The sequence below is a fragment of the Myiozetetes cayanensis genome, unplaced genomic scaffold (genome assembly GCF_022539395.1).
Source record: "Myiozetetes cayanensis isolate MyiCay16 unplaced genomic scaffold, myiCay2020 scf3, whole genome shotgun sequence".
In the NCBI taxonomy this organism is placed as follows: Eukaryota; Metazoa; Chordata; class Aves; order Passeriformes; family Tyrannidae; genus Myiozetetes; species Myiozetetes cayanensis.
The window spans coordinates 49,677,485-49,703,067 of NW_026087521.1; the positions used below are offsets into that span (position 1 = coordinate 49,677,485).

The 25,583-nt window shown below is 44.0% G+C and overlaps 3 protein-coding genes across 4 annotated transcripts in view; 1 reads left to right on the forward strand and 2 right to left on the reverse strand.

Moving 5' to 3' along the window:
- Positions 1 to 7,385, reverse strand: part of MEI1 (meiotic double-stranded break formation protein 1) — a 36,524-nt gene extending 29,139 nt beyond the window's left edge. Inside the window, exons 1-6 of one of the 2 annotated variants that reach the window (XM_050325424.1) lie at positions 7,269 to 7,385; positions 4,866 to 4,916; positions 3,270 to 3,343; positions 2,376 to 2,481; positions 1,626 to 1,829; positions 293 to 423 (exon numbers count right to left, since the gene is read on the reverse strand). In XM_050325424.1, coding sequence (XP_050181381.1) covers positions 293 to 423; positions 1,626 to 1,829; positions 2,376 to 2,481; positions 3,270 to 3,343; positions 4,866 to 4,916; positions 7,269 to 7,293 — 591 coding nt within the window. In that variant the 5' untranslated portion in view covers positions 7,294 to 7,385. Of the gene's footprint in view, positions 1 to 292; positions 424 to 1,625; positions 1,830 to 2,375; positions 2,482 to 3,269; positions 3,344 to 4,289; positions 4,394 to 4,865; positions 4,917 to 7,268 lie in introns of those variants that run through there. The other variant, XM_050325423.1, reaches the window with a different exon arrangement.
- A 456-nt stretch (positions 7,386 to 7,841) lies between these two features.
- Positions 7,842 to 11,674, forward strand: SNU13 (small nuclear ribonucleoprotein 13). The gene is made up of 3 exons (XM_050325407.1): positions 7,842 to 7,922; positions 8,691 to 8,811; positions 9,777 to 11,674. Exons 1-3 carry the CDS (start codon positions 7,920 to 7,922, stop codon positions 10,037 to 10,039), a joined length of 387 nt encoding a protein of 128 aa, XP_050181364.1. The 5' UTR covers positions 7,842 to 7,919; the 3' UTR covers positions 10,040 to 11,674.
- Positions 11,675 to 13,033: 1,359 nt separating this feature from the next.
- XRCC6 (X-ray repair cross complementing 6) lies at positions 13,034 to 25,327 on the reverse strand. The gene is made up of 12 exons (XM_050325402.1): positions 25,232 to 25,327; positions 25,019 to 25,128; positions 24,776 to 24,914; positions 22,782 to 23,036; positions 21,772 to 21,955; positions 20,275 to 20,461; positions 18,879 to 19,047; positions 17,587 to 17,748; positions 16,554 to 16,683; positions 15,755 to 15,855; positions 14,267 to 14,380; positions 13,034 to 13,526 (listed from the first exon to the last, which is right to left on the reverse strand). Exons 1-12 carry the CDS (start codon positions 25,323 to 25,325, stop codon positions 13,330 to 13,332), a joined length of 1,842 nt encoding a protein of 613 aa, XP_050181359.1. The 5' UTR covers positions 25,326 to 25,327; the 3' UTR covers positions 13,034 to 13,329.
- Positions 25,328 to 25,583: the final 256 nt, after the last annotated feature.

Sequence of the window (25,583 nt, forward strand, 5' to 3'; positions counted from 1 at the left end):
GCTCTGCCCCCGTGCTTAGTCATGCTGGCATTGCAAGTGCTGTATCAGACCTCAAGTGTGAATGAGTAAAATCAGCTGAGGCCAGGAGTAAAATTTTCCCCACTCCGGGATGCAGGAATAAACAGGAGGTGATCTATGGAGGTATCTCCATTTCTCACTGCAGCCTCTGTTGCTGGTGTTGTCAATGGAATATTCCGCCTTATATATATATCTAATGCCTTAGATAAAGATTCAATACAGGCCACCAAGTTATTTACGTCTACCAACAATTCACCACTACTTCAGCAATCACCTTTTTGAGAACAAGTGGCAGTGGATTTTCCCCTTCTAAAAAGTCTGGATTCTCAGTCTCCTCCTCTGTCTTTGAATTATTCATAAGAATTGATACAAAATGGTCAGATTTCAGCAGCTCCTTTAGCAAACCTGCAAAAGGGGGAGCAAGAGTGAGCACCATACTAGGCAAAGCGAGGATTATATTAACACAGGAGTATTTACAGGCTAGGGCTTGTTGCCAGCTTCCTCCCCTTTCCTGCACTCCTAACAAAGGCATTCACCTCCAGTTTAGGGAGCTTGTTCTCACTGTGTCCCCAGATACTGCCACGAATCACATTTCTTGCAACCCCTTGATGCTGATGCTTTTTGCTGGCTCTGATCTGCTCTCTGTTCCTTCTCAGAGATATGTATGTACAGGGGTACATGATCTCAAGAGCCTTTTACCTGCATTATCTTCTGTTAGTACCCACACCTTAAACTGTTTCTTGGGAGACCTCCTGACCTGCATTATTCCCTAGCAGTCAGTGACCCCAGTGACTTGACATTTTCCCTGGAACACTTCCTAGTGAACTGGCATTTATCTTCCCCTTCTACTTTCACAGGCTCTTACTGAAACAGCTGCATTTAGCTAAAGGATATACAGACACACAAAAACCCTCAGAAGAACAGTATAGATCATTGCTACAGGTACTGATGCAAATCATCAGTACGTGTCAGTACAAATTCAGAGGGGTATCATCTGAGCTATAGAATTCTACTTTCAAAGGAATCCATTTCTAGTAGCTGAACAGATGATCTGAGGAGCAATCCAGTTCCTGCTTGCCTCCTACAAGAAAAATTAATTCCCTGGATGGTTTACAAACAAGGAATGTCAGAAAGCCTGAAACTGTGCTCCCCAGCAACAGCTGATATGTGTAGTTGGAAGCATAACTGCAAGAATGTGCCACATTATCTTTGTAACCTAAATAATATGATGCTCCACATCTGAAGACTCTTGTTTGTTGGACTCCATCCCTCTGCTCTACAAACCCACCTGCCCATGCACGGCGTTTGCATTCAAACACTTTGAGGGATGGTCAGGCCACAGTGTAAGCCCTGAAGAGACTCTGAAGATTAGTCAGTGCTGGGTAAATGTGGGGCTCAAGAGACAACAGGGGGCTAGGGGTGCTCAGCAGCAGGTCTGGTCCATTTGATTGCCATGGAATAACAGAAAGGATAGACTGCTTCAGACAAGCAGCAAAAAGATCCTCTAGAGAACGACCCCACGTTAGAGCATCTAAACCAGCCAAGGATTTCTTCCACATTCTAAGCCTTCCCTTGCACCTTGCAGGTTTCTCTCAGCAATGCCTTACCCAAACAATTAACCTGCAGCTCCTTTGTCTGCGCACACCCCAGGGTATTCAAGAAGAGACTACACAGCCTTTCTTCGAAGTGTGCTGAGAGACGTTCTGTGCCCACAGGAGAGGAGTACAGCTTGCCATACAAGTAGCAGACAGCAGCCTTTATACCCTCATTTGGGTACATCAAGCCCATCAGCAGATGATCCACTAAATTACCTAGAATGAGGAACAGAAACAGCAAATATTCACTGGCATTTTAAAAACACCAACCTATTTCCCTCAACAACTTGCAGAAGCCCCCTGGACAGACTGGTGTATGCAGATGTATGAATGCCACAATCAGGTGATGTGCTCAGCACCTTTTGACCCTCGGAGCCAAGGTACAGTAATAAAGGCTAGTGGAGCTCACTGTTCACCACGTGAGGATCCACTACGTCAACTACCTCCACAAACAGCTAAGCCTGCTCACCAGACCACCAGGAGCTGAATCAAGCTAAAAAACCCTAAATGTTGCCTGTGAAACAGACCCACAATCCTAGTTTAGAGAGGCTGCTTTGGCCTGGCTGGATAAGAGTACAATGACAAGCCTGCTATAAAGGTTCTGACCTGCAACCCAGGAGGCCTGAATGCCACACTTGACTTCTGGACAGGCTTCTTGTGTGACCTTCATGAATTCAACCAGGGGAATGGGGAGTGCATGCATGCGTGTGTGTATTAGGGTTGTGAAAACCACCCTTCAGCAGGACATGACATATTACTCACTGTGCTCTACCACCAGTAGATCAGCAAAGCCTGGGATGGCATCTGCCAACTTGCCCAAGAGAGCAAATGTGGGCAGGCTGTTTCTCATGGTAGTTGCTTTGCACAGCTGTACAGGAGACAGGGAAAGAAAATGTTTCACTGATGAGAACACAGTCCAAAGGCACAAATGCACCTAAACCAACACACTCTCAGTGATGCATAATCCTCCAGCATAGGATCTTCCCCTAAGATGGGTCCCCTTAACCACTTAGGATAAGCCACATGGAAAACCCTGAACACAGCACTAAGTCACCAAAATGTCTTTAAATTAATTCAAGGAATCTCTTGGTTCTTGCTCCTCTTCCTCTCTCTCCTTTTCGCCTATTACACGAGCAGACGGACCATCTGAATTTCTCCCCATTTTTGCTATTTCCCAATTTTTTGTACCCCATGGGAGACCATCTTAAACTTAGGAATGAAGAGAGCAAGAGCCCATGGCACAGGCTCCTCATATAACTGAAAGTGATAGGAATAAAAGAACCTTAGTAAACCACACAGCTTCATACGTGTATCATGAAGCTGTATGGCTGCAACGCATCGTGGGAACAATAGAAAAACTCCAGAGTAGACACCAACAGTGCCAACATCACAGCAGGGGAGCTGGCACTAGGACATCCAAGGCCACGTTGGATGGGGCTTTGAGCAACCTGCTCTAGTGGCAGGTGTCCCTGCCCATGGCAGTGGGGTTGGAACTAGATGATCTTTAAGGTCCCTTCCAACCCAAACCATTCTATGATTCTGTGATCCCGCTGCAGCAGATGCTACATCCCAGTGCAGTAGCTGCAGTCTTGCAGGGCTACTCATTTCTCAACCTCTGAGGGACTGAGAGGAAGGGCAGAATTCATCTTCACTGACCTCCTTTTGGCTTTCATTCAAAATGCAGCATAAGTACTGTTCTGACTTCAGCTCCACCACAAGCCGCACCAGAACTAGGCAGAAGAAACAGGATCAGTAATACACACACAAGAGCACTCACAATCCATCTTCCACGGGGCTTTAGCAGACCAGTGAGCAAAGAGCTTAGAAATTAAATGAGCGCAGAGATGCTGAGAGAACAGGGTATCATTGGCATTCCCAGCACTATTACTTCTGATAGCCCAGCTCAAGCTCTCTGTGGCACCATCACAGCAGTCCCATTCTGGCTGCACTACAAACCATGCATGGAAATGAACTGCAAGTGACAAACTGAACATCAGGGCAGCAAGGAACATGGAAGGAAACAAAGCTCTAGCTTTAAAAAAGCATTAAAACTTCTGGTAATTGAAGAGAGCAGGTTTCCCACAGTATTAAAATTGGCCTTTAAAAAATTTATCTTTTGAGAGAAGATATCAGAACTGATGCTGACAGGCTGCCTCTGCCTCCACACATATACCAGCAGACTAGTTTCAGGAAGCAAAGTTCCTCTCCAGTAGTTCTAGAACTGGGCACCTGAATGTTCGGCAGATAAAGTTTTTTCAATAGGCCCTTTACTGAAACACTGTGCAGAATATTGTTCCACAGGATTTGGTACGGCTGTCTTGGATGTATCTTGCTGTCATGGCATGACTCATTTGGAAAACACACACTTTTGATTTGTATCCTAGGAAAGCATCATAAAAAAAAGTACCAGAGACATCTGGGTTCACCATTCCTTGGTATATCCAGGGCAATACCGGAGGTTTATCTAGTACACCTACTTCAGCTAATGAGCTATGCATCTCAGCAGAAGCATATCTTGAGACAGGTGATTCATAGAGGGTTTAATGGCCATTTCTTGCCCCAAAATGTCAGAATCTCTAAAAGCTTTCAAGAGTTAGGTAACACTAATTTAAAATTCCTCTGTTTGAGAATATCCATCTCTCAACACACTGCTAACATGACAGAAAGACTTCTCACCTTTTCAGCATCATTTTAAGCAAGTGTCTGAAAACTAAAACCCCTCTGGATAAAGCTTGTCACACCTTCTTTCACCTTTCATGGCTGGACATGAAATGCATCACTGCATTGCTAATATCACTAGACTCAGCAGAGATGCCCAAGGTCAACTGGACTGCAGAGATTTCTTTGTCAGCCCTGCAGATGTTTCCTTCAGATTTCAAATGAGACACTGCTCCCAAAGAGGAATCTGCAGCCTGTGCAGCTAAATCCCAAATACCCTCTTGTTCTGACGAGAAAGCAGTAGATCCCATGGATTTCCATTTGTTTTGAGACTTTGGTCATTGTTTACCACTGTTACCCGTCAGACACTAAATTCATGGCACACACAGAACCTGTAAGAAAGAGAAATGTTAAATATTTAAATCTGCATGCACTCCTCTGCCTCCACAAATGGGAACAGACTGCTTGTTACTGATGCAGCAATAGGCTATAGATGGTCTTCCCCATTCAAGCTGCGTAGAAGCTGAGCATCAGACAATACAGATCCTCTGTTCAGAAACTGCCAGTACTTGAGATGTGGCATGCGTCTCTCACCTTCTACTAACAGGTCCAGGGCACCACTGTCTTCCACAGTATGCAACATCCCTAAAAGATAAACCACAATAGGTCATGGTGCTCATTCCTGCTTGTGATCACCAGTGCTGTAATTCCTTCTTGTAAAAAAGAGCTGTACTTTTTTTTCCAGAACTGTTTTGTAATTCCCTGCTTCTCATGACACCAGCCTGACTTTGTCAGGGGAACTCTCAGGGAGTATCACAAAAGCTGCCTCCATAAGCAGGACACAGGGACGTGAGGCATTTGGTTCTCTTGCAAATCTTTTATGTACTTTATAGTTGAAGTCAATGGCTCCACCTATGTCAGGGAATATGTTACTGCCATCGCCAGAACTCACTGTGTGTATCCAGTATTATACACCTGAAACAACGCTCTGAATTGACAAAAGTTAAAGCCCAGCTGTGAGTTTCTATCCTTTCTATCCTCCATTTATACCAATTACTATGAACAGTCCTCTCCCTCCCCAGTACTGAAACACCTGAAACCAAATCTGAACACCAGGTTTAAAGTATATGGAAACTATTCGAACATTAAATTGAACCCAAAGGCACAAAAAGTTATTTGTAGGATGAGAGCAAAAGACTGGATATATTAAAATAAACTACTGTTTCACCCCAGCAGAAAAGAAACTCTACCTCCCAGCTCCTTCCAACTTCAGTTACCTACAGCATCAGGTTCAGACCCCCTCTCCTAACAGACCAAACCACTTGTTTCAACATATGCAATCAAACTACCTCTCCTCTGAAGACTCCATGAACTCTTGGAAATTTGACCAACTAAAGCAATGTTACGACAGGTGAATAAATTACTTATTTCCTTCCTCATCTGCCCAATACTTAGTAAGTCTAGAAATTATTTGCATACAGCATTAGTGAGTGTTGCATTATTAGCTTCATGAAATTAGTCACCTCCTCATATATAACACTCCACACCCACCTCTCTTCTCTTAACCCTCCTTCTTCTGCCTGTGCTTATCCCAATATTCTCTCTCAAAAAAAAGAACGTATTTTCCTGAATTCAGTATTCCTCCACAGCACTGCTCAAACTTTTAGGGGTCCCTCTTACACTCTTGCACCAAATGATCCTTTGTTCATCCAAGCACTATGCAAAATGTACATGCCATTGTTTGTAGCCCCAAGTTTAGACTGGGATTCCAATTGCTCTAGGAGTTACACCAAGTACAGTAAAATCCCAAAGCTGTCCTCAAACCACCCAATTATAAAGCTTCTTAGAGAGAGAATCATTTAAAAGCAGACAAGAGCATTGAAATGCAAGCACAGTTCCACTGTCTTCTGGGGTATTTCATGTTAGGGCCATACAACATAGAGCTGAACTGGCCATAAGCAACACTTTCTCTGCTTCTCTATAGGATTATGCGTGCAGACAGCATTCAATAAAATTTGTGCAATGGAAAGAACGAAACCTGCACAACACAATTTGTGGGAAATCAACCAGGAAAACACTGTTTGAATTATTCAGTGTGTCAAGGCACAGAAAGGGTTTTGTAAGTCACTTTCCCCCAAAGAACAAGAATTATCTGTGATATGCAAATGAGATGGTGGAATTAAAGGAATCTAGTATATTTGCTCTTTGAAGGCACTCATATTCATCCATCTTTCTCTTCCTGCCTCATTGTTCCCTCATTTAGACTGCTATTTCTTCTCCATCCAAGATTTTAGATGACATTTCAAAACGTTTCCCACACCACTGCTATGCAAACAGAAGCCAGTAAGAGATGTTCAAGATCACAGAGGCTGTTACTGGAAAGGCATCTTCTGACACTATTCTGCTGTAAGGGTGACCCACCAGAAAGAAGCAGGTATTACAGTCATACGGCTACAGGATTTGTAGATTTAAAGTGATGGTGTGAAAACCCACTAGGTAGATTTGCATTTTGCAGATTCAATATTAAGTCCTGCAGCACCTTTTTAACCTCACACTTTCATTTCTGTATGAATCTTCAAAGAACTCCACAGTTCAGCAAGATGAGAAAACTCAGAGGCATAAGACCAGAATGGAGGGCATTCAGGGAAGAGTCATATTCCAAGCACCACCTTTTCTCCAGAAATAAATTTTACAGATATGTCTAGATACTTTGGGAAGCTGCAAGAACTTTATGAACATGCCAATCCTACTTCTTGGGGAATTAATAAATTAATTAATCTACATTAAATCAGTGACGGGCAGCTTTCCCCAGGGAGTAATGACACACCTAACAGAATGGTAGAAGTATGAAGAGGTAAGCACCTCAGTATTGTTTTATCTTTTTTTTTGTGTTTTTTTTTTTTTTTTTTTGCTTCAAATGTGGAGAAGTTTCACACCTCTAACAAAAGGTAACTGCCTCCTCCCTGCTGCTGCACTAGGGCTCAGTAGAGCTCTTACCAAAGAGAGTTCCTATCAAATGCATGCAGACCCTCTCATCTGGTGCCAGCAGCTGGACGACTGGCAGCGCCTGCCAGGCCAGGGCATCCTGGAGACGGGACAGGACATGCTTCTTGCGCACCAGCTACGGATCAAAGACAGCAGCCCATCAGCCCTTGGGCCCCAGCCCCGCGCTGCTCCCACAACCCCGGGGGAGAAAAGGACCACCAGGTGCTGAGGTGACAGGCCTGGCCCAGGGCCACGCCGGCCGCGCCCCAGCCGTAAGCGCAGCGCAGGAGGGTGGCGGGGCGGGGGCCGATGAGGGGGCGCTCCGCGGCTCGGCCGCGCAGGGGAAAGGGCGACGGGGCAGGCGCTGCCCACCGAGGCGCTGCCGTCGCCCAGGGTCTCCACGGCGCAGGCGAGGCAGAGCGGCGGGCGGAGCGGCAGCGCCCAGCGCCCCCCGTGACCACCGCAGGTTTCCGCGCCCGCAGCCGCCATTCCCGCTGCCCGGCCGGCCGGCCACACAGCCCCGCCCCGCCCCGCCCCGCCGAGCGTGGGTGGAGGCTCCGCGCCGGGGCCGCCCCGGGCCCGCCTCCCTTCCGGCGGCGGCGGGAGCGGTTCCGCCTCTTCCCTCGCAGCGCACGGGCACACAGCAGCGACCGCGCCGCGGCCATGGTGAGTGGCGTCGGGGCCTGGCCTCCGCCTTCTCTTCCTCCTTCTCCTTGTGTTCTCCTCGTGTTCTCCTCCTCCTTGTTCTCCCCCGCTTCCTCCGAGGGGCCCGGGCGGAGGGTCGCCACCTCCCCGGCCGCGCGGCGGGCAGCACGTGGAGGCCGGGCGGGGTGCGGCCGCTGGCGGGGTGCGGGAGCCCGCGGGGCTGGGGGCGCCTGGTGACGGGGCTCGGCGTCTGGGTCACCCCCGCGCCGTGCCGGGGGCCGGAGGGGCCGCGGCTCTGCCAGCGCCGGCCGCGAACACCGCGTGTGACCTCGCTGCTGTTCCGTCCCACCACTGATTGTCACGTTTAGAAGCTACTTCTGATTTGCGGAAATAAACCTGATAGGTGTTCTCCTGGGAATTTCTTTAACATTTGTGTCGGTTTGTTAATTTGTGCACTGAAACGCTTCGTTTTTACGTAGTCTTTGTGGTAGCAAACGCCTAAAGACTGCCCTGTAAGTTCACTCTTGCTGGTTTGTAGGGTGTAAATGTGTGAGTAGAGATGCTCTTTACTTTGATGCGAGGGATGTGTTTCTTACTTATCCTCTTTACTTTGATACAAGAATCCTTCTTGTAGAAGTAAAATGCAGTGGGGTTTCTGCTATATATGTGGAGCAGTTATGTGACTCCATTAGTCAATATATGTGATGAATATGATGTCTGTGCAGTGCTGCTCAGATCAAAGCCCCCTTTGCTCCTGTTGTAATACTTTTTACTTCTTCCCTTCTCTAGAGTGAGGCAGAAGTGAATCCCAAAGCTTACCCGCTGGCTGATGCTCAGCTCACCAAAACACTGCTGGATCTCGTGCAGCAATCCTGCAACTACAAGCAGCTACGCAAGGGAGCCAATGAAGGTGAGACCTGTGTGTTGCAAAGTGTGCTAGAAATCATTGCAAGGATTTTGTGAGATACTGTGGCTAGAGATTGTCTTTTCTCTGTAACTGTGAACCACTCATTCTATATTGATCTGGCTATTGCAAGTGTGTGTCTTCTTCCTCCTCCTTCAAGCTTGCTTAAGCAATATTCAGGGACAGAATTAAGTTGTAATCTTTTCAACATTTATATGCGGTTCTGGTAGATTCCCAAATTGTGTTCCTGGTGCATGTCCTGTGATCGTGCATACTTCAGTGGTGTGGCACTGGGATTACCAGATGTCTAGCCAGTTCAGAATCCTAAAACGATTTGCGTTTAACGGGTACCTCTAGTACAACCTCCTCAGAGAGTGGCTCTCTTTACAGTTGCTTGGGGCAAGCTTATAAGAAAACCACAGTCCCTGAGGATAGAAACTCAGTAGTCTTTAGGACTCGTGTCCCATGGCTTAAACATCTCTCATGGCATGGGGGATATAAAATCCACCATGCCCCTGGAATCTCACTGAGGCAACAGTCACAGTCTGCAACTTGTACTTTTTCCTGTGCACTCACAAGGACAGTGTGGCTTCGTCTTATCTGCAAACCCCCTGAAGTAGAAGACAGCAGCCATGCTGCCCCTGCTCACACCTCAGCCCTTTTTTCTCCAGGCTAAACCAACTCAGCTCCCTCCGTCAGTCTCCCGTCATGGTGGGCTCCAGCTCTGTACCCATCAGCAGCCTTGGGCTGGCCTTGCTCCTTTGTCAGTCTCTCCACTGCACTTGAGGGCAGTGCTGCACAGCACCCCAGCTGCAGCCCTGTGAATAACCCCTTCCTTGGCCCTATAGTTGCAACTTTCCTTTGGCTGTCCTCTTGCTACCATGAGCTCTCCTTCCCACTGATACCAATTTCAGCATCTCTTAAAGTGCTTTCAAGAAGGACCTAGACTGACCCTTCAGTTTCTTTCACAGCCACCAAAACACTGAACAGAGGGATTGCGGAGTTCATCGTGATGGCAGCAGATGCAGAACCCTTGGAGATCATCCTGCACCTCCCTCTTCTCTGTGAGGACAAGAACGTACCTTACGTGTTTGTGCGCTCCAAGCAAGCCCTGGGCCGGGCGTGTGGTGTTTCCCGGCCTGTCATCGCCTGCTCCATCACCATCAAGGAGGGATCACAGCTAAAGCCTCAGATCCAGTCTGTCCAGCAAGCCATAGAAAGACTGTTGGTCTAAGTGCCCATGAGTTTAAATGTGTGTGGAACAGGAAAGTGGAAGTTAGGGGACATTAATGTTTAGCTTCAGTTGAGATGATAGTTTTGATATCAGTGTTTCCTTTCAAAATGCCACATTTTTGTTTAATAATGGCTTAATTCTTAGTGTTTCTGCCTCGTCTCCCTACTTTTCTATTATTCCGCTCCAACACATTCATTCTCATTGTATTACTTCTTGAAAAGTGATCATACAACTGTATTTCCTCTTTTATGTTTAAAAGAAAGAAAAAGTCTCCACCTCTTCCCCCTTATTTCCCTGTCTGCCTGCTCAGGGCTTCTTTAACCCACCCATCAGCTTTCTCTGCATTGAAGTATTTCTGCTAAGCTTCAGCCTCTAACAGGTGTGAGTAACTGTGTTTCTGAACAGTTTTGGCTGCTGAGGAAAAGGGTTGTGGGTTCCCCACCTTAAGTGACAGGGCACTGTAGGCCGTGTGTAAGGCGGGCAGCAGCTACTGTGTAGCAGCAGATAGAGCCAAGATCGGTACTTATAGCACAGCCCTTGTTCTTGAAACCAGACACAAGACTTCTCTAAGAGATGTACAGGGAGCAGAAATCCTATGGCAGTGCACAAGGAGAAATGTCTTATCTCAATTATTTTTAAATACTGACTTTTTAAGAAAAAATAAAAATGCTGACAAAGCTAAATATAATTGTCATTCCCTTGGTGAAGCATTTGCAACTAACTGGAATGTTTCTACTTGTACAGCTAAACTGCTCAGAGGTTGCCTAAAGGCTATTGCAGTGGAGTAATTCATACTCCGTCACTTTTCTTCGCATGGATTGTTATCGTTGAGCTTGGGCTTCCTAGAGAAGTTAAGTACAAAACCCATGGTAGAGAGCAGCCTGTTGGGGCTGATGAGTACCCTACATCTGGCTGATAATTATAAAAAGTATGTCATGGTTTTTAGCTACTGCACTGTGGTCACCTGACTGAAGATGAACCCTGTAAGTCATAGACAAGGAAGAAGACAGCAAGTAATTTTTCAAATAAATCAACCTATGTCTCAAGAAGAGAATGCTAGATCATCTGTTCTGGAAAGGCATGGAGCACCACCAGCATTGTGGATTAGTGGTGGTTTTATTGAAATGGCTTTAGTTAAAGGCATACTGTATAATAAATCCACTTACTGCTCTCAGCAGAAGTGTCTAAGGCCCTGTGTTGGAAGGGGCCATATCAAACCTGGTTCCTGTTGCAGGATTCCAAAGCACTGTGGAAACACCAATAGGTGCAACAGCATAAGGAGAAAATAAATTTCTGTAATGATTCCACAGAGGCATTAACTTCATACCTTTAGTAAGTACATCCTAAGCAGATGAGATCAGCTTATGAAATACTGAAAACATCATGTCTGTATGTTTTTGTAAATGGCTGATAACAGTAATCCTTGCAGAGGTGAACTTATTACAAGTATTTTTAGAGCCCTTTCTATTGTATGAAGTTTAGAAAGGCTGCTGTTCCCTTCTATTGATGCTGACTGTTGAGCTAGTTGTGTTTAGAACCACAGCTTTGCCAAGAATTTGCCCTATTGTACCAAGACAGCTGATGTAAGACAAAGCACAAAAGGAGCAGAAATAAAGGATTCTTGAGCAAGCAAAACTGTTTCTTTTTCTGCTCTGAAGCCTTCCATCATCAGCCCTTTTAAACTTCTGCTTAATGTGATAGCCTGCTATTAGGGAAAATAAAAGGCCAGGAAGAAGATCTAATAACCTAGAACAAACATGTCGCAATCATCCAAAGCCTGGGACTTGCTGTGCCTTGGGGTTAGCAAGCCAGAATAGAAATTTATAAGGGTATCTGCAGAATTAAATTCACAGAATTACGGACAGGATAGTCTCACCATTTCACTGCATTCAATTCAAGCCTTGCTAAAACAAGCATTTACAGTAACTTTTGCTGAAGGGCAAAATAAATTGATTGCTTAGACAAATCTCTTAGAAATAACTACTATAATGCAGGCAGATTGAAAGTATAACAGACTATATAGCTTCAGCACTACACAGCTCAACATGGGCTAACTGCTCTCTCGAAGAGCTGTAGGAGTGAGCAGAGTGCTGGCACAGCTAGGACAGTCACAGTGCCAGGAGGGGGGGGTCACAGCTGGCTCCAAGACATGTGCCACACTACAGCTCCAGCATGACCTTAATATATGACTTATCCCTTCAATAAGTGGCCCGAGAGTTTGTGTGCCAAACACAGGAATTTCTGAACACTGAAAACACTATGCAGACTAAAATGGATACCTCAGGTATCCTATGTTTGCATCCCCTATAAAGTTAAGAGTTTCACTAAATAATTAGTAGTTAAACAGAGCAAGTGCAACAACAGTTTATTGGTTTTAGTCATCTTGCACTGCAAAACAGGTGGGGTGTGGCAGGGGTAGAAACATAGCCCCAGTTGCTGTCTCCACAAGCATGATTAAAAAAGTAAAAATACTGTACATAACAGCTATTCTCCACAACTATTTTTCTATTTTTAAAGCATGGATTCAATTACAGAAGCCTGCACAATAGTCTGACTCATACAGACTACAGAAGTGGAAATGCTCTATGCCATCTCAGTCATTTAATTGGGATAAGTGCTTGCAGCCTTCCAGGGAACATTTTTTTTTTCCTTTGTTAAACCAGCTTCTGCTATTAGCATTTAAAAATGGAAGACCTGGCTGTGCAGCTTTGTGAAGTGCTAGCTTTTTGCCCAAAGGATTGGCTACTGTTTCCCAGTAATGACTTTTTTCCTTTATGATCTTCTGGTAATCTTTGTAACACCAATTTGATTACTGATACTGACCAGCTGTTTTGGAGAGTAAAAGAGTAATACACCACATTTATACCCTCTGTTAGCACACAGACTTGACCTGCTGGCTTGAATTCATGTGATGCCATTAAGAGAGATCATTCTGTTTTCTTACACTGAAGAGAGTTTTGCTGTCTTTATGATTCAAAGATGGTATAGTCAGTGTTGCAAAGTAAGAAGTCCAAAATAACTTTTATTAAGAAATGAGGAAGGCACAACTCTGTTCATGTACAGTGGGTGACCTGAGTTCACAGGGAACTGAATTCTGCCTTTGGCTACTGTCAACAGAATCCAACTTTGCAGAGATGTTTCACAACTATGAGTAAAAAGTTTCTCTGCTGCTAGATACAGCAACATTTAGTTGCCTTCTCTTTCATAGCAAGATTAAACAGACACAGCATCCACATAAGATAACCAACATTACAAGCAGACAGAAGTCAACCAGGGCCTTCTGCTCCTGCTTAATGCTCCTTAAAGTATTCAGTTAAAGCATCCATGAGTTCCTGCTTCTTGCCTCCACCCTTCAGCCCCAAAAGCCTGCATGCATCCTTCAGAACAGGTACCGTGAGCTTGCCTAGAGTGCCATTCTGCACATGACTCTGCAGCTCATCCTTTGAGACTTCTACCTTGGGCCTCTTCTCAGTTTGGTTATCAGAAGCTAGAAAGATAAATTTTAGGTCACAAATATTTTTAAAACTTTCTTCATGGAAAGACATCAACATTTCTTATAAATACCACAGTTAATGGCCGTTAGCACATAGTACTTTAACAGCTACACACTCACAGGTTTCCAGGTTTTAAGAAACAGGTGTCACTAGGTAAGTCATGTAGTAAGTACGTGACACTTTGTATTCTGTTAAAAGATCACCCTCCAAATGAAACTTTTAAGGGATTCTCATCCATACAGTGGAATGCAATGATTCCACAGGGAACTCAGCTAACTGACACTCCCACTTTATGCAGAATTTCATGGACTCCCAAACTACACGTGTACTTCAGCATTTAGCCCTAAAGATGCCCATCTTGGACTTGCTGAACTGCCCATGCACAAAAATCTGCTCCCTCACCAATGCAAACTGAAAGTATGAATGATTTTACTACTCTATCATAAAACACAAAGTTACTAAAATTATATATACCTAATTTGCAGTCATTTACCCATATTACTTCCTATACTTCACTCTGCAGTTTCTCACTCCAACAGTTCTCCAATTGGATACCACAATATCCTCTACTCTCTAAGAATCAACACTGGATATAAATTCACTTCCTTGTGGAGATCAGTAAAGAGAATTCTTACACAAGCAGCTTCTTTAAACTGTGAAACAAACTGAAAACCCAGAAGCTTCTAAATAGCATACAGACACTATGTTTTGTGTCTGCACCACCATTATTTACCTTGTTTTCGCTTTACAGCCTTCCCTTCAGGATTGTAGTCAGGGGGATAAACCAGCTGCTTAAACTCCTCCACCAGGTTGCCCAGCCTGTGGTTCATCTGTTCATACTTTGGCACTAGCAAAAGACAAAGATTTGCTCTCTCAAAACCCAGGAAAGTCTAAAGAAGGCCATGGCCAGATACAGTTGTGCTTCTGAAATAACCTGTCTGCAAATGTCTTGCAAGCATGCAAAATGCAAATACCTGTGTTACCATATTCCCAAGTGAGAAATTCATAGTTCTTGGTAATATAAAGAGTTTGGACACCTGGAGTGCTGTGTCCAGTTCTTGGCTCCCCAGTACAAGAGAGGCCCAGTAGAAGGCAACAAAGATGATGAAGGGACAGGAGCATCCTCTCTTATGAGAAAAGGCTGAGAGAGTTGGGCCCGTTCAACCTCAAGAAGAGATGACTGAGAGGGGACCTCATCAATGTCTAACTATTTGAAGAGAGGGTGTCAAGTGGATGGAGCCAGGCTCTTCTCAGTGGTGCCAAGCAACAGGACAAAGGCAAGGGGCAGAAACTGATACACAGGAAGTTCCACCTGAACATGAGGAAGAACTTTACTGTGCAGGTGACTGTGCACTGGAACAGGTTGTCCAGAGAGGGTGTGGAGTCTCCTCACTTGAGAATTTCAAGAACTGTCTGGACACGATTCTGTGCCATGTGCTCTAGGATGACCCTGCTTGAGTAGGGAGGCGGGACCAGATGACCCACTGTGGTCCCTTCCAACCTGACCTATTCTGTGATTATATATATGTAATGGACTCACACACTTCCCTGCAAGATATATAGATATAGATATATAGATATATATATATGCAGAACAAAACTTACATGGTAGAAGTGACATAGAAGGTCTTCTCCCTGGTTACACTGCTACCAGGTTTAGTCTCAGAATTTTAAAATACAACAGGTTACTATCAACGGTTGTGAGTGGTTTGAGGCAGAACAGCTTGTTTCTCTCATGTGTTTGTAAGATAGCTAGCAGAGGGACCTAGATTATTTGTTAGACCATTTCAGGAGAACAACATAATTTAAAAAAATATTCCCCTCCAGGAGCAGATATTCTTACATAATAAACTCTCACAACCACACGGTGGCAGCATTGCCCCCAGCAGAATAATTCTCTTAATTCTGCCCATTTATCAGACAGTATTAATGAGAATCTTGGAGAGGAATTTCAGAGAAAACATTTGTCACCACAGAAAAAAGGTGATTCAATTTTCATTTTGGATGGTAAAGTGAGCAATTTTTCCCCTACCTTAAAAGTGACAGCACTAGAAAGTAAGGTTTCAGTATTTCACAATGGACACATCCAGAATTCTACATCATGGAACCACACACTCTAAAATATTTTTTAAAAGACATTTGGGTTTGTAGTAGCACATATTTGACTTAGAACAAAGTCAACAGTCTCCCACCTCCCTTCGCATCCACCAATAATTCTCACTTGTAAGATCCTCAGCTTGTTCTGGTTCCATCATATCCAGTGCTAAAGCCTCCAGATTCCTGAAGTGCTGCTGCAAAACTGGGTTCTCAAAGCTGTCAGTCCTGTCAAAAATATCCCAAGATGTCAATGCATGTTGCCAAGAAGCCAGACTAAACACTTAAGATCTACATCCAACTTACTGCAAAATAAAACTGCCCTCTTTCCCACAGAACAATCCATCGCATCAGAACTGCTTTTCCTCTTTTCCATTTACCAGCTGAATCTCTATCCTGTCATGAATCAACCACACTAGAACGCTGTGTGAGAGTTAGAAATGTGGATAAGGCAAAAGAAGACAGTGGCATTCTACTTTGATAACAGTTATGGTGGTTTCCACATACCTAGGAAAAACTCTCCCATAAAGGACTTCATAGCATTTATTCCAGCTATGATGAAAAATGGCCTAACTATTCTTTCTAAAAGTGCTCTAATTTAAATGATCCAGGTCTGATCTGCAACAGAGTGGCAGAACCACAATAAAATGTGATACCTCTGCAACAAATGACAACAGCCCAGAGAACAAGAGCAATTCTATAAAGAACTCCAGAACGTGCTACATAAAGCATTATGGTGCGTGGGTATCTAGAATGATTAAGAATGAAGTTTGGACAAAACTAATGCAATGAGAAGCAACTTCTCTCAAAATACATCAAAATCTCATTTCGTGGACACCACAGCTGAACAATGTGTGCAACAGTGCAAGCAACAGTTGTGCTTTCTTCCCCATACCACTCCCTGCACATTATTTATCTCCATGCACCTGTATTTGAACCGGAGTTTTTGAATGATTTCCTTCATTTTGTCCACCTGCTCTTGACTGGCTGGCACATTTTCTGTAAAATCAACATTCCGTTTGTCATCTGCGTATGGCAGAAAAATGATGTGGAAACCTATACAGAAGAGAAGGAGCAAGAGAACAGTTATACAGAAGGCCAGCCTCAAAACAATAATTTATAGGAAAGACCAAGATGGTTATTACCTAAGCCTGATGACTCCAAACTAGCTAGCTGTTTTTGTCGTAAACAACAGCAATCTATAATACTTCCTAGTACCTACAGCATGACACTCAATTCCAATCTCAATGTATATAATCAACATCACACTAATGGCTTTGTGAAAGAGATTCGAACTAAATGCATAGCTAAGAGCTGGATACTGATGAGTTGCCTTTTATGTGGATAAACTAGCCCAACTTATGAGATATGAGCTTGAAAAAGACTTGTTTGAAAAGTATGTATTGTCCACATGTTATTCTGAAATGCTTCACTTTGTATACAAGCAGATTTATTTCCCTACTTTACATTCTCCCAAAAGATGATTTTCCACTTAAAGAGGTGAGAAAACACAAAAAAGCAGGAGTCTGCCTTTGCTCCCTAATCATTCCCCTCTCGGCTGATGAGGTGTGAGGCTCAGTATGCGAGATTATTTATTTAATACTTCAAAATCTATTCAAGGATACAATAAAATTCAAGGAAAGACACTCTGCCTAGTCACCAAACAGAAAAGAAGGCTTTTAATTTTTATGTCAGTTCCTTGAATCTGCTAAAAAGAGGCAGGAGGCAGGGAAAACACTGTAGCCAGGTCATACCTGAGCAAGCACTGATGCAACTGAGGTTTTAAAAACAGATTCAACATCAGATGCTTACAGTGACAAAACTGAAGAAAATGGATGTTGGAAAATGCTTTCCCCAGTTTTAAGGGGAGTGGTGCTAAGATTATTTTCACTCAATACAGGATGTTATTATGCTGACTGCATCCAATCGTGCAGGGAAAGGAGGCATCCCTTCCCATACCTGGAGGAGCTATCTGCACTTTCTGCTCATCCACCTCTTCCTCCTGGGGAACCAGGGCCACAAAGCGAGGAGGAGTGTTCCGGCGAACAGTGTATCTGCACAGCATCATCATCTCCCTCTCCAAGCATTTCATCAGTAAGGCATTAAATAGCGTTGTACTCCCTGCAAAGTAAAGAGAGGACTGGTCAGACTGACAAGACTTTGCTCCTCTGTTCAGAAATATAACCCTAGATATTACAGGTTCAAAATTCCCAGGTTCAGAACCTGGGACTTCTTTGAAATGCTTGCAATCCTTCAGAAGTAAAAATCAAATTTTGGAAGGGAGAACCCTCAGAATGGACAATGTCAGTGTGTCTCTCCTGATGGAGCAGAGAGAGCTCTGCTGAAAGAAACAAAATCGCCACTATCTGAGCAATGAAATACAGGGAAATTTGGAAACAGGAGTCTACAAAGTCTTTTTCTGTTTGGTGGGATATCAGAGTAGCAACACAACATAGGACCTTTTTCCAGAAGTAACACACTAAGAATTCAGACTTCAGTACTCTTGAGGCACACATTTGCTTTGTATTTTAACGGATATGGTGGTCAGCAAAAGACTGACATATAAGTCAGGTGTTTGAGTCAGGAAACTGTGAAGCTGGAGAAGCTAGCATAAAGGTTCTTCTTTAGTCAGACACTGCAAAGCATCCGGTCATGTAACTCAGCCCTCTTAATCCACTGGTAGGTTGAGGAGCTAGAGTTTTTTCTTCACTATTGCAGCTTGGGATTTTTAGATAAGTAGACTTATGTATATACATAAAAAGAGGAAAACAAGCAGTTCTAATCATCATCTCCTTCTCTCTTTACTGTTTAAAGTGCTGTTAATTCTACTGTACTTCCTGAGTATCATGTTTCCAGTCCTAGCAGATATGGACTTAAAAACAGCAATTATTTTCACTGGTTTGGGGTTTGTTTTTCTTTTTTTTTTTTTTTAAACCACCTTTGCCTTCTTTTCAGGTACTAGGATCCTCCACTTTCATGAATGACAAAACCAGGTGTTTTGGAACTACATCTTTAGCTGCTTGTCATGATGGATGAACCATGAAGCCAAATTGGCTCTCCTGCTACTGCAGAAAACAAGATATAACTGCAGCTGAGAGGGGCAATAACAGTTAATTCAGTTCTTCTTAACAATAGTAAGTTTTTAAATTAGACAAAGCTTTTACACTCAACGATCCCCACTCAAACACACAATGAATCAGCTCATCAGCCTAATGCAAGGTGGTGAATCTTCTCTTACCATCTTTACTTACCCCTCACCAGGGACTCCTCAGGATAGATGAACTGAGAGGGCCTGACGTGGTGGTGCTGTTTTAGCACTGAAAGTGGTTTGAAGCCAATCAGAAACAAACCCGGAGAATCAAACCGTTTTAATTCTTCTGTTTCCTCTTTCTCCAGCACAATCTGTCGGTTTCCGTATGTCTACACCAGGGAAGAGCAGATGACAGTGCTGCCAGCATAAAGAAAATTGGGGGAGAAGGGGACGGGGTCGGAAGAGGATGCAATTGCTGTCTTCCACTACTGAAAAGAGGATTATAGGACAAGACAGAGTAAACTTGTCATTAGTGCACACCAAAATGGCAAGTCCCAGACTGTGATCACTGTCCCAAGGGAAATTCTATCTGAATATTAGCAAAATGCACTTTTCTAAGACAGTGGGTAAGCCCTGGTACAGAGAGGTTGTCACATCTCATCTATGATGTTCTTCAGAGCTGTCCCAAACAAACTCTGAACAACCTGGCCTGCTTTTGTGAGTCTTGCTCTGGGCTGGGTTAGACCAGACCTTTTCAGAGGTCCTGCCCAACTCCAAACTTGCTTCAGCCAGATGCACGTCAGCTGCCTACTCCTGTCAGAAACATGACTGACAAACAACACTTCTGAAGCATTGCTCAAGCATCCAAAATCAAAACTGTATTATAGTCCAGCTGCTGAAATTAGACATCAGGGCTTAATGCAAAGCTTTCTGTTTATCTCCTGTACTTTATTTCAAGAAACTAATGTCTGGTATAAATAAACTTAATATTTCATCTTAAGACAACAACTTTAAGAGCCTTTAGCAAGGAAGGACACAAAAAATGCACTTGTCACAGTATACCTAGCAAATGCATAACCTGCTGTGAAATAACGCTGTGCCTGAACAGAATGTGACATTCAATTTACATCAGCCAAACTATCAAGCAGGAAGGCAAAGTAAAGGAAAATGTAGCAAAAAACTCCAAAAGTAACATGCCTTTTGTTCGGAAAACTGCTCCAACTCCCCCTGTGATTCACACTTCAGTGTTTAACAAATCGGACAAAATCTGTTCCTAATGAATCAAAAGATAACAGCAGCAGTGACCGCACAGGGTCACATAAGGTCAGGCTCTGACAACCTGGTTCTGCCTCAAGAAAGAAATGACCCGAGTTCCTGAGTGCATTTTCACCAGCAGCTATGCCTTCCACTGACAGTCAGGCCAGAGACACAACCCACTCTTACTCTGCAGAGCTCACAACGTGACCAGGCTGTCCCCAGGGGCATACAGATGCAAGTATGAGATGCATACTTCTGCATCTCATTTTGAAAGTGGAATACAAACAAAAGCAGCAAGAAAACAGGCATCTCCCACACACATCACAGAGATAAGAACAGGTACATACTCAATTCGTTACCTGAGCCCTTTTTGTGTCACTAGGCAGGAGCAAACTGCCTGTTTTTCCATTAAATGTTCTCGTTTTTGTTTTAACTGGTTCATTAGTTTCTCGATAAAGCTTCACTGGATACGGCTTATAAGCTTTTTGAATAAGGTTGTAAACAGCAACAGAAAGCGCCACATCATTGCTCAGATACAGATTTAACCTGTGTAAAAAGCAGATACAGACGTGAGACATTATTGCAAAAGAAAGTCACTTCCACAGATAACTTATTTTCTCTGACTTCCTCCTCTTCTCCTCCCCCAAAATCACACCTGTCCTTGGAAACATACTATCACTTGAGTCATAATCTCACTTGTATAAAAATATTCTTGCAACTTCTGGTCATAAAAATCATCTAAACAAAAAAAATGTACCGTATTTCTTTTACCTTTTCTTCACTCAGAAGGACAGCTATGCTCAAGCAGACCACAGGGTAAGTTCACATTTGGGTACCCCACTTGTGCTTAAACATAACATGAACTCTGAACTCTCACAGCTGTTCAGCAAAATGCAGAAGTCCCCAAAAGAATCCCATCAAGACAAACAATACCATGATTAAAAAAAAAAATTAATCAGAAGTCAGAGAAAAATTCAGAAGTAAAAGGTTAAAATTACAGGTCATCTTCAAGTTCTGAGAGCAGAACAGTGAATTACTATGCATGTTACTTTCCCTCTTCCAAAATGTATCACTGGTACAAGATTATTCCTCCCCAGTTATTTGAAAACTTCAGGAACATTCTCAGAAAAGCAAAATAAAGCTGTCAGCAGGAGAAGAATGGCAACGGCAGCAACTCAGTTCGGGACTTTTTAAATATTTATTAAAAAAAAAAACACTAGGCCTTGAAGTTCATTCCCTTACTGCACTTCCACATCATTCTGCTACGAAATCACTCATTAAAAAAACAACTGTTACAGAGTACGTGGTTCCAAAAATACTTCCTGTCTGCTTTGTCAAGATCCCTTTAATCCTCTGTAAGTATCTCTAATCTTTCAGTAGGAGATCAGAAATATCAAGGCTGTATGAATCCACAGTGCCTAGACAGAATGGCCACATATAATTATTTAGTAATAGGCCAAAGTACCTACTAGTCACGTTCAGATGAATTTTTTAAAATTAACATTAGCAAGAAAAGCCTCACTTCAATCAGGTTTCACCATAAACTATTTTCCATGATGCAGATTTTCAGGTAAGTATTTGGCAATGATGTAATTTTTTGATAAGCTCAATACAGGAGATGCCACACAGAGGAAAAAAGGAGATGTAGCTTCACTCTCTGCTCTTCTCATCCCCCAAGGACAAATATCCTTGCAAGCTATGGAAGAAACACCGATCTTGAATTAAGGTATTAGGACTGAGGAATGTAAGCACTGATGCCATTAAGGACCAATCACTCCAGAAGAGGGAGATGAGACGCAGTCTAAAAATAACATCAGGTGCCTCCCCTGAATGATGTATCATAACTAGGCACAAACCTGACTAAAGCCCGTTTCTTTGTCTCCTTCGCTCGTACTTTCTTCATGAGATGTTCCAGTTTCTCTGACTCCTTGGGCTGGATCCCAAGGTCCTCATCCTCTGCTACATTTATAATATCCCTGTAGAACAAGGAGATATCAAACCCTCCCGTCTTCTTCAAATGCATCAAGTCCAGGATAATTCCTAGAAACAAAGTCGGAGATAACAGGAGGATCAGAAACTGCTTTTTTCTTGCATTATCACGTTTCTCAGCACTCTCAGATTTCCTTATCTACCCAAATAACTTCAGCAGGAATAAGCTCCAAATTGTCATCTGCACCATATGCAAAATTTTCTAGGGAAAAAGGCAGAAGACATTCCTTAATTTCAGTGAAAATAATGCAGCATAGAAAATCATTCCTCCCTAATTAAGAATCTCGACCATATTATGTCTGAAACAGCTCTGACAAGCTCCTATAAAACATAATCTTACCTCAAGCACAGAAGTAAGTAATGAGTTCAGAAAATCCCCTTTCCTTTAGTTATAAGGCCTCAGGATTAAGGAAGCCTCACAGCTACTAGATCCAGGACATCTGCTGAACTCTGAAAACACTGGTTATCTCAGCTACACTGTTGAACTAATGAGGCAATTGATGTCTAATCTCTGAGCTCAGGTTGATGTCCTTCAGCTAATTAAAAATGAAGCCATGAAAGTAATTTTTCTTTTGTGTTAACTTTGTGTTATTATTCCCTTCCTGGAAAATGGTACAACAAAAAGTTTGCTTCTCTCAGCCCTCTCATGTCCCAGTATATGCTACCAAAGCAGAAGAAGAGATCCTAGAAAGTAAGTGCTAGTTATTTGATAGCACATGAGATAACAGATTTCTAATTTTTAGAAAGCTTCAGAAAGATTCCCCAGTTCTGGTGATTTTACATTCTTTTTCCATCACAAACATGCAATGCAGTTAACATCTGCTGCGAGGATATAACATGTTTATACTGCCTGAAAATTAAAGGGGAAAATAACGACCTGTGTCTCTCAGATCCCCAGCTCTGGTCCTGGCCAGCTTGGCTTTAGCACTGTCATTGGCGTGAGGGTCATCCTCATTGGTGAAGAGCATGATCCTTTTGTGGCTCAGCCTCACTCGGACATCACTGAAGAGATTGGAGCAGGCCCAGAGCGCTTCCCCCAGGGAATAGTCGGCATTGTGGCCAAAGCTCTCACGGAAAAGTGCTCGTCCTTCATCCCCCCTGTATTGGTCCAGCTCTAGAACACGCTTTGCACCTAAGGAGGGAACAGCATTCAAATGCATTAGAAATACTGAAAGACGTATCACGAGCTCTTCTAAATGTGCACCTTGGGGTCCCTCGCTTCTGATGTCCAAATACTGTCCCTGACACCTCTGTGGCAGTGCCCTTGCAACACCTGGCTGAGAAACTGTGCAGCATTGCCTCACATTTGCACTATCACAAGCTGGTTACCACTTAAAGCACCTACGAGGGCCAAGACGACACAAAGTGGCCTGATACCACTGTGGACTCTTCCTTTTGGGAAGGGAAACAGACAGGGCTCAAAGTATTGCAAACCCTTCACACTGAAAGGACAAGGGTTCAGCAGGAAAGGCAGCAATGGCACCAGCTGCAGAGGCTCAGCAGACTGCTGCACCACCAGAGAAAGGAGAGGAGCCTGAAATGCATCCGGCATCTCCACAGCATGCTGGGAAGGTGGAGCTTCTGCTCCTTCCTTGCCTCTCATGTCAGAGAGAATCCACGCACAGGTCAGACACAGCCCATGGCTCACCACAGGGGTCACAGCAATATTTAGGCCTTGTTACAGCTCTGAGGATTACTCCAGCCCAACGACTCCTTTTCCCACCTGCCTAACAGCACTTTCTCTGTTTTCTCCCATTATGTTACAAAGGGAGCTACTGTATTTTGCAGAGCTTCTTCCTTTGTCATTCACTTAAACTCTATAGCGCTTCTGAAATCTCATCTGAAAATGTCTTCCCCTCCCTTTACTATTTTATTTTCATTTCCTCAGCTGCCCTTTAATTATTAGTATAAGTGTTCATAATTTTGTAATAACTAATTCTAGTATCTCTTCCTTCTCCAGAGCACACTGCTCTCTAGAGGCAGAAAATATACAATTCTCTTCCTTTTTAACAGCACCCACCTTTCACCTGTGCTGTTTTTATCAGCATGGTGAGACTACTGCTTCTGAGAGTGGGAAAAGAACAAGCAGGGAAGGAGGAGGAAAAAGGATGAACAAGAAGCATAAGGCAGTTTGCTGCCCCTGCGTCATTAAACCTGCACCCCCTAATTAAGAAAATTAAATCAAACCTCCTCAGAGATAAAGGCTGCTATTAAAAGTTGTAGACAAAATCCCCCCACAAGACTCCACCATCAAGAGAATCTGTCACCACTAGCATGTAATTCTTTGCACTCCTCCTACTGCCTTTTCCAGTTCAGCAACTGGCACTTGTTATCAAGCATATGCTATGTCATTCTAAGAAAACGAAAGAGTGAAATTCGAGAATTGCAGAACTTATGAAAACAAGAAATGGAACACCCCAAACAGGCCAGCATGTTGGACACCTTTCTAGCTGACCCTGCTTGAGCAGGAGGGTTGGAAACCCATCCAATCTCAGCCATTCTGTGATACTCATCACCAACTGGAATCCATGTGCCTTAGCATGGACATGCACTTTTCTGAAGTGCAGTAGACACGTGATCGGCTTTTAAGAGTTCTCTTGACATCCTCCTGGGTTTAGCAAGTGAACACCACATTAAAATAGAAGACACAGAAAAAGGATCTGAACCAACTACAAGAGAAAAATCTAAACTCTCGCAAAGTTTCTAAGATTTCCATAAATTTCTAAATCTAATTCCACTGCCACCAACAAATTTCAGTAATAAGAACATATTTGTCCAATAACTCTGATTTTAAAGAGATCAGTTTCCAACAATGCTGCTGCTACACAGATTTCCTTACACCACCTTTACACAACCTTCATATCACGTTACCTGGATTGTCCAGCTCCTGAAGAACATAGACGTGCTTGAAATCTGCTGAGTTCTTGTTCTTTTCTGTACCATAGAACACGACACTTAACAGGTCTCTGTCACTACTGATAATTTTGCTGGTATACACATTCCGGATGCACTAAAAAAAAAAAAACGCACACACGGCAAAATATGAAAAAAGTAACTTACAGTAAAGGGTGCGAAAGTTTTGTCTTTGCCAAGTAGCAGTTCATCGAAGCTTACCTGCATGGTCATGTCGAAGGGAGTCTCTGCGTCCCCGTCGGACTCAAACATGGCCTTGGAGGCATCCACCAAGAAGATGAGGCTGTCCCGGCCCGCGAACCTGTGGTCCGCTATAGAACGGGGGGAAACAGTTTTAGCAGGGACCCCCTCCACCCGCGGACCCCCGAGGGCAGGCCCCGGGCTGCCCTCCGTGAGCGGGTGGGGGTCCCTTACCGACTGCCTCAGCTCCCTCCTCCTGCTGCTGCTGCTCCTCCTCCTCCTCGTCATCGGCTCCCTCACCCCGGTAGAACGACCCCCACCCCGCCATGGCTCCCACGGCACGGCCACCACAGAGGCGCGCGTGGGTCGCGACACACGCAGCGCCCGCGACAGCCGGCCCCGCCCCCTCCCGAACAACCGCCCCTCCCCAGGAGACCCCGCCCACCGCAGCCACGATGACCAATGGCGAGAGCGAAAAGGCGCTTCGCCCCGCCCCTCCAACAAGAGGCCACTCCTGCCTCCGCGAGGATTGGTTGCGGAGGGGACGCCGAAGGAGGAAGCTCCGCCCACGCTGCACTCGGCTCCG

What these genes read in the sequence shown, in the direction of transcription:
- SNU13 (XM_050325407.1), top strand. An exon ending in ACGCAAGGGAGCCAATGAAG is followed by an intron (nt 8,812 to 9,776) that starts GTGAGACCTGTG and finishes TTTCTTTCACAG; the next exon opens with CCACCAAAACACTGAACAGA.
- XRCC6 (XM_050325402.1), bottom strand. Translation starts at nt 25,325, where the DNA reads ATGGCGGGGTGGGGGTCGTTCTACCGGGGTGAGGGAGCCGATGACGAG. An exon ending in TGAGGAGTCCCTGGTGAGGG is followed by an intron (nt 17,749 to 18,878) that starts GTAAGTAAAGAT and finishes TTTACTTTGCAG; the next exon opens with GGAGTACAACGCTATTTAAT. An exon ending in AAACTCCGGTTCAAATACAG is followed by an intron (nt 15,856 to 16,553) that starts GTGCATGGAGAT and finishes TATTTTTGACAG; the next exon opens with GACTGACAGCTTTGAGAACC.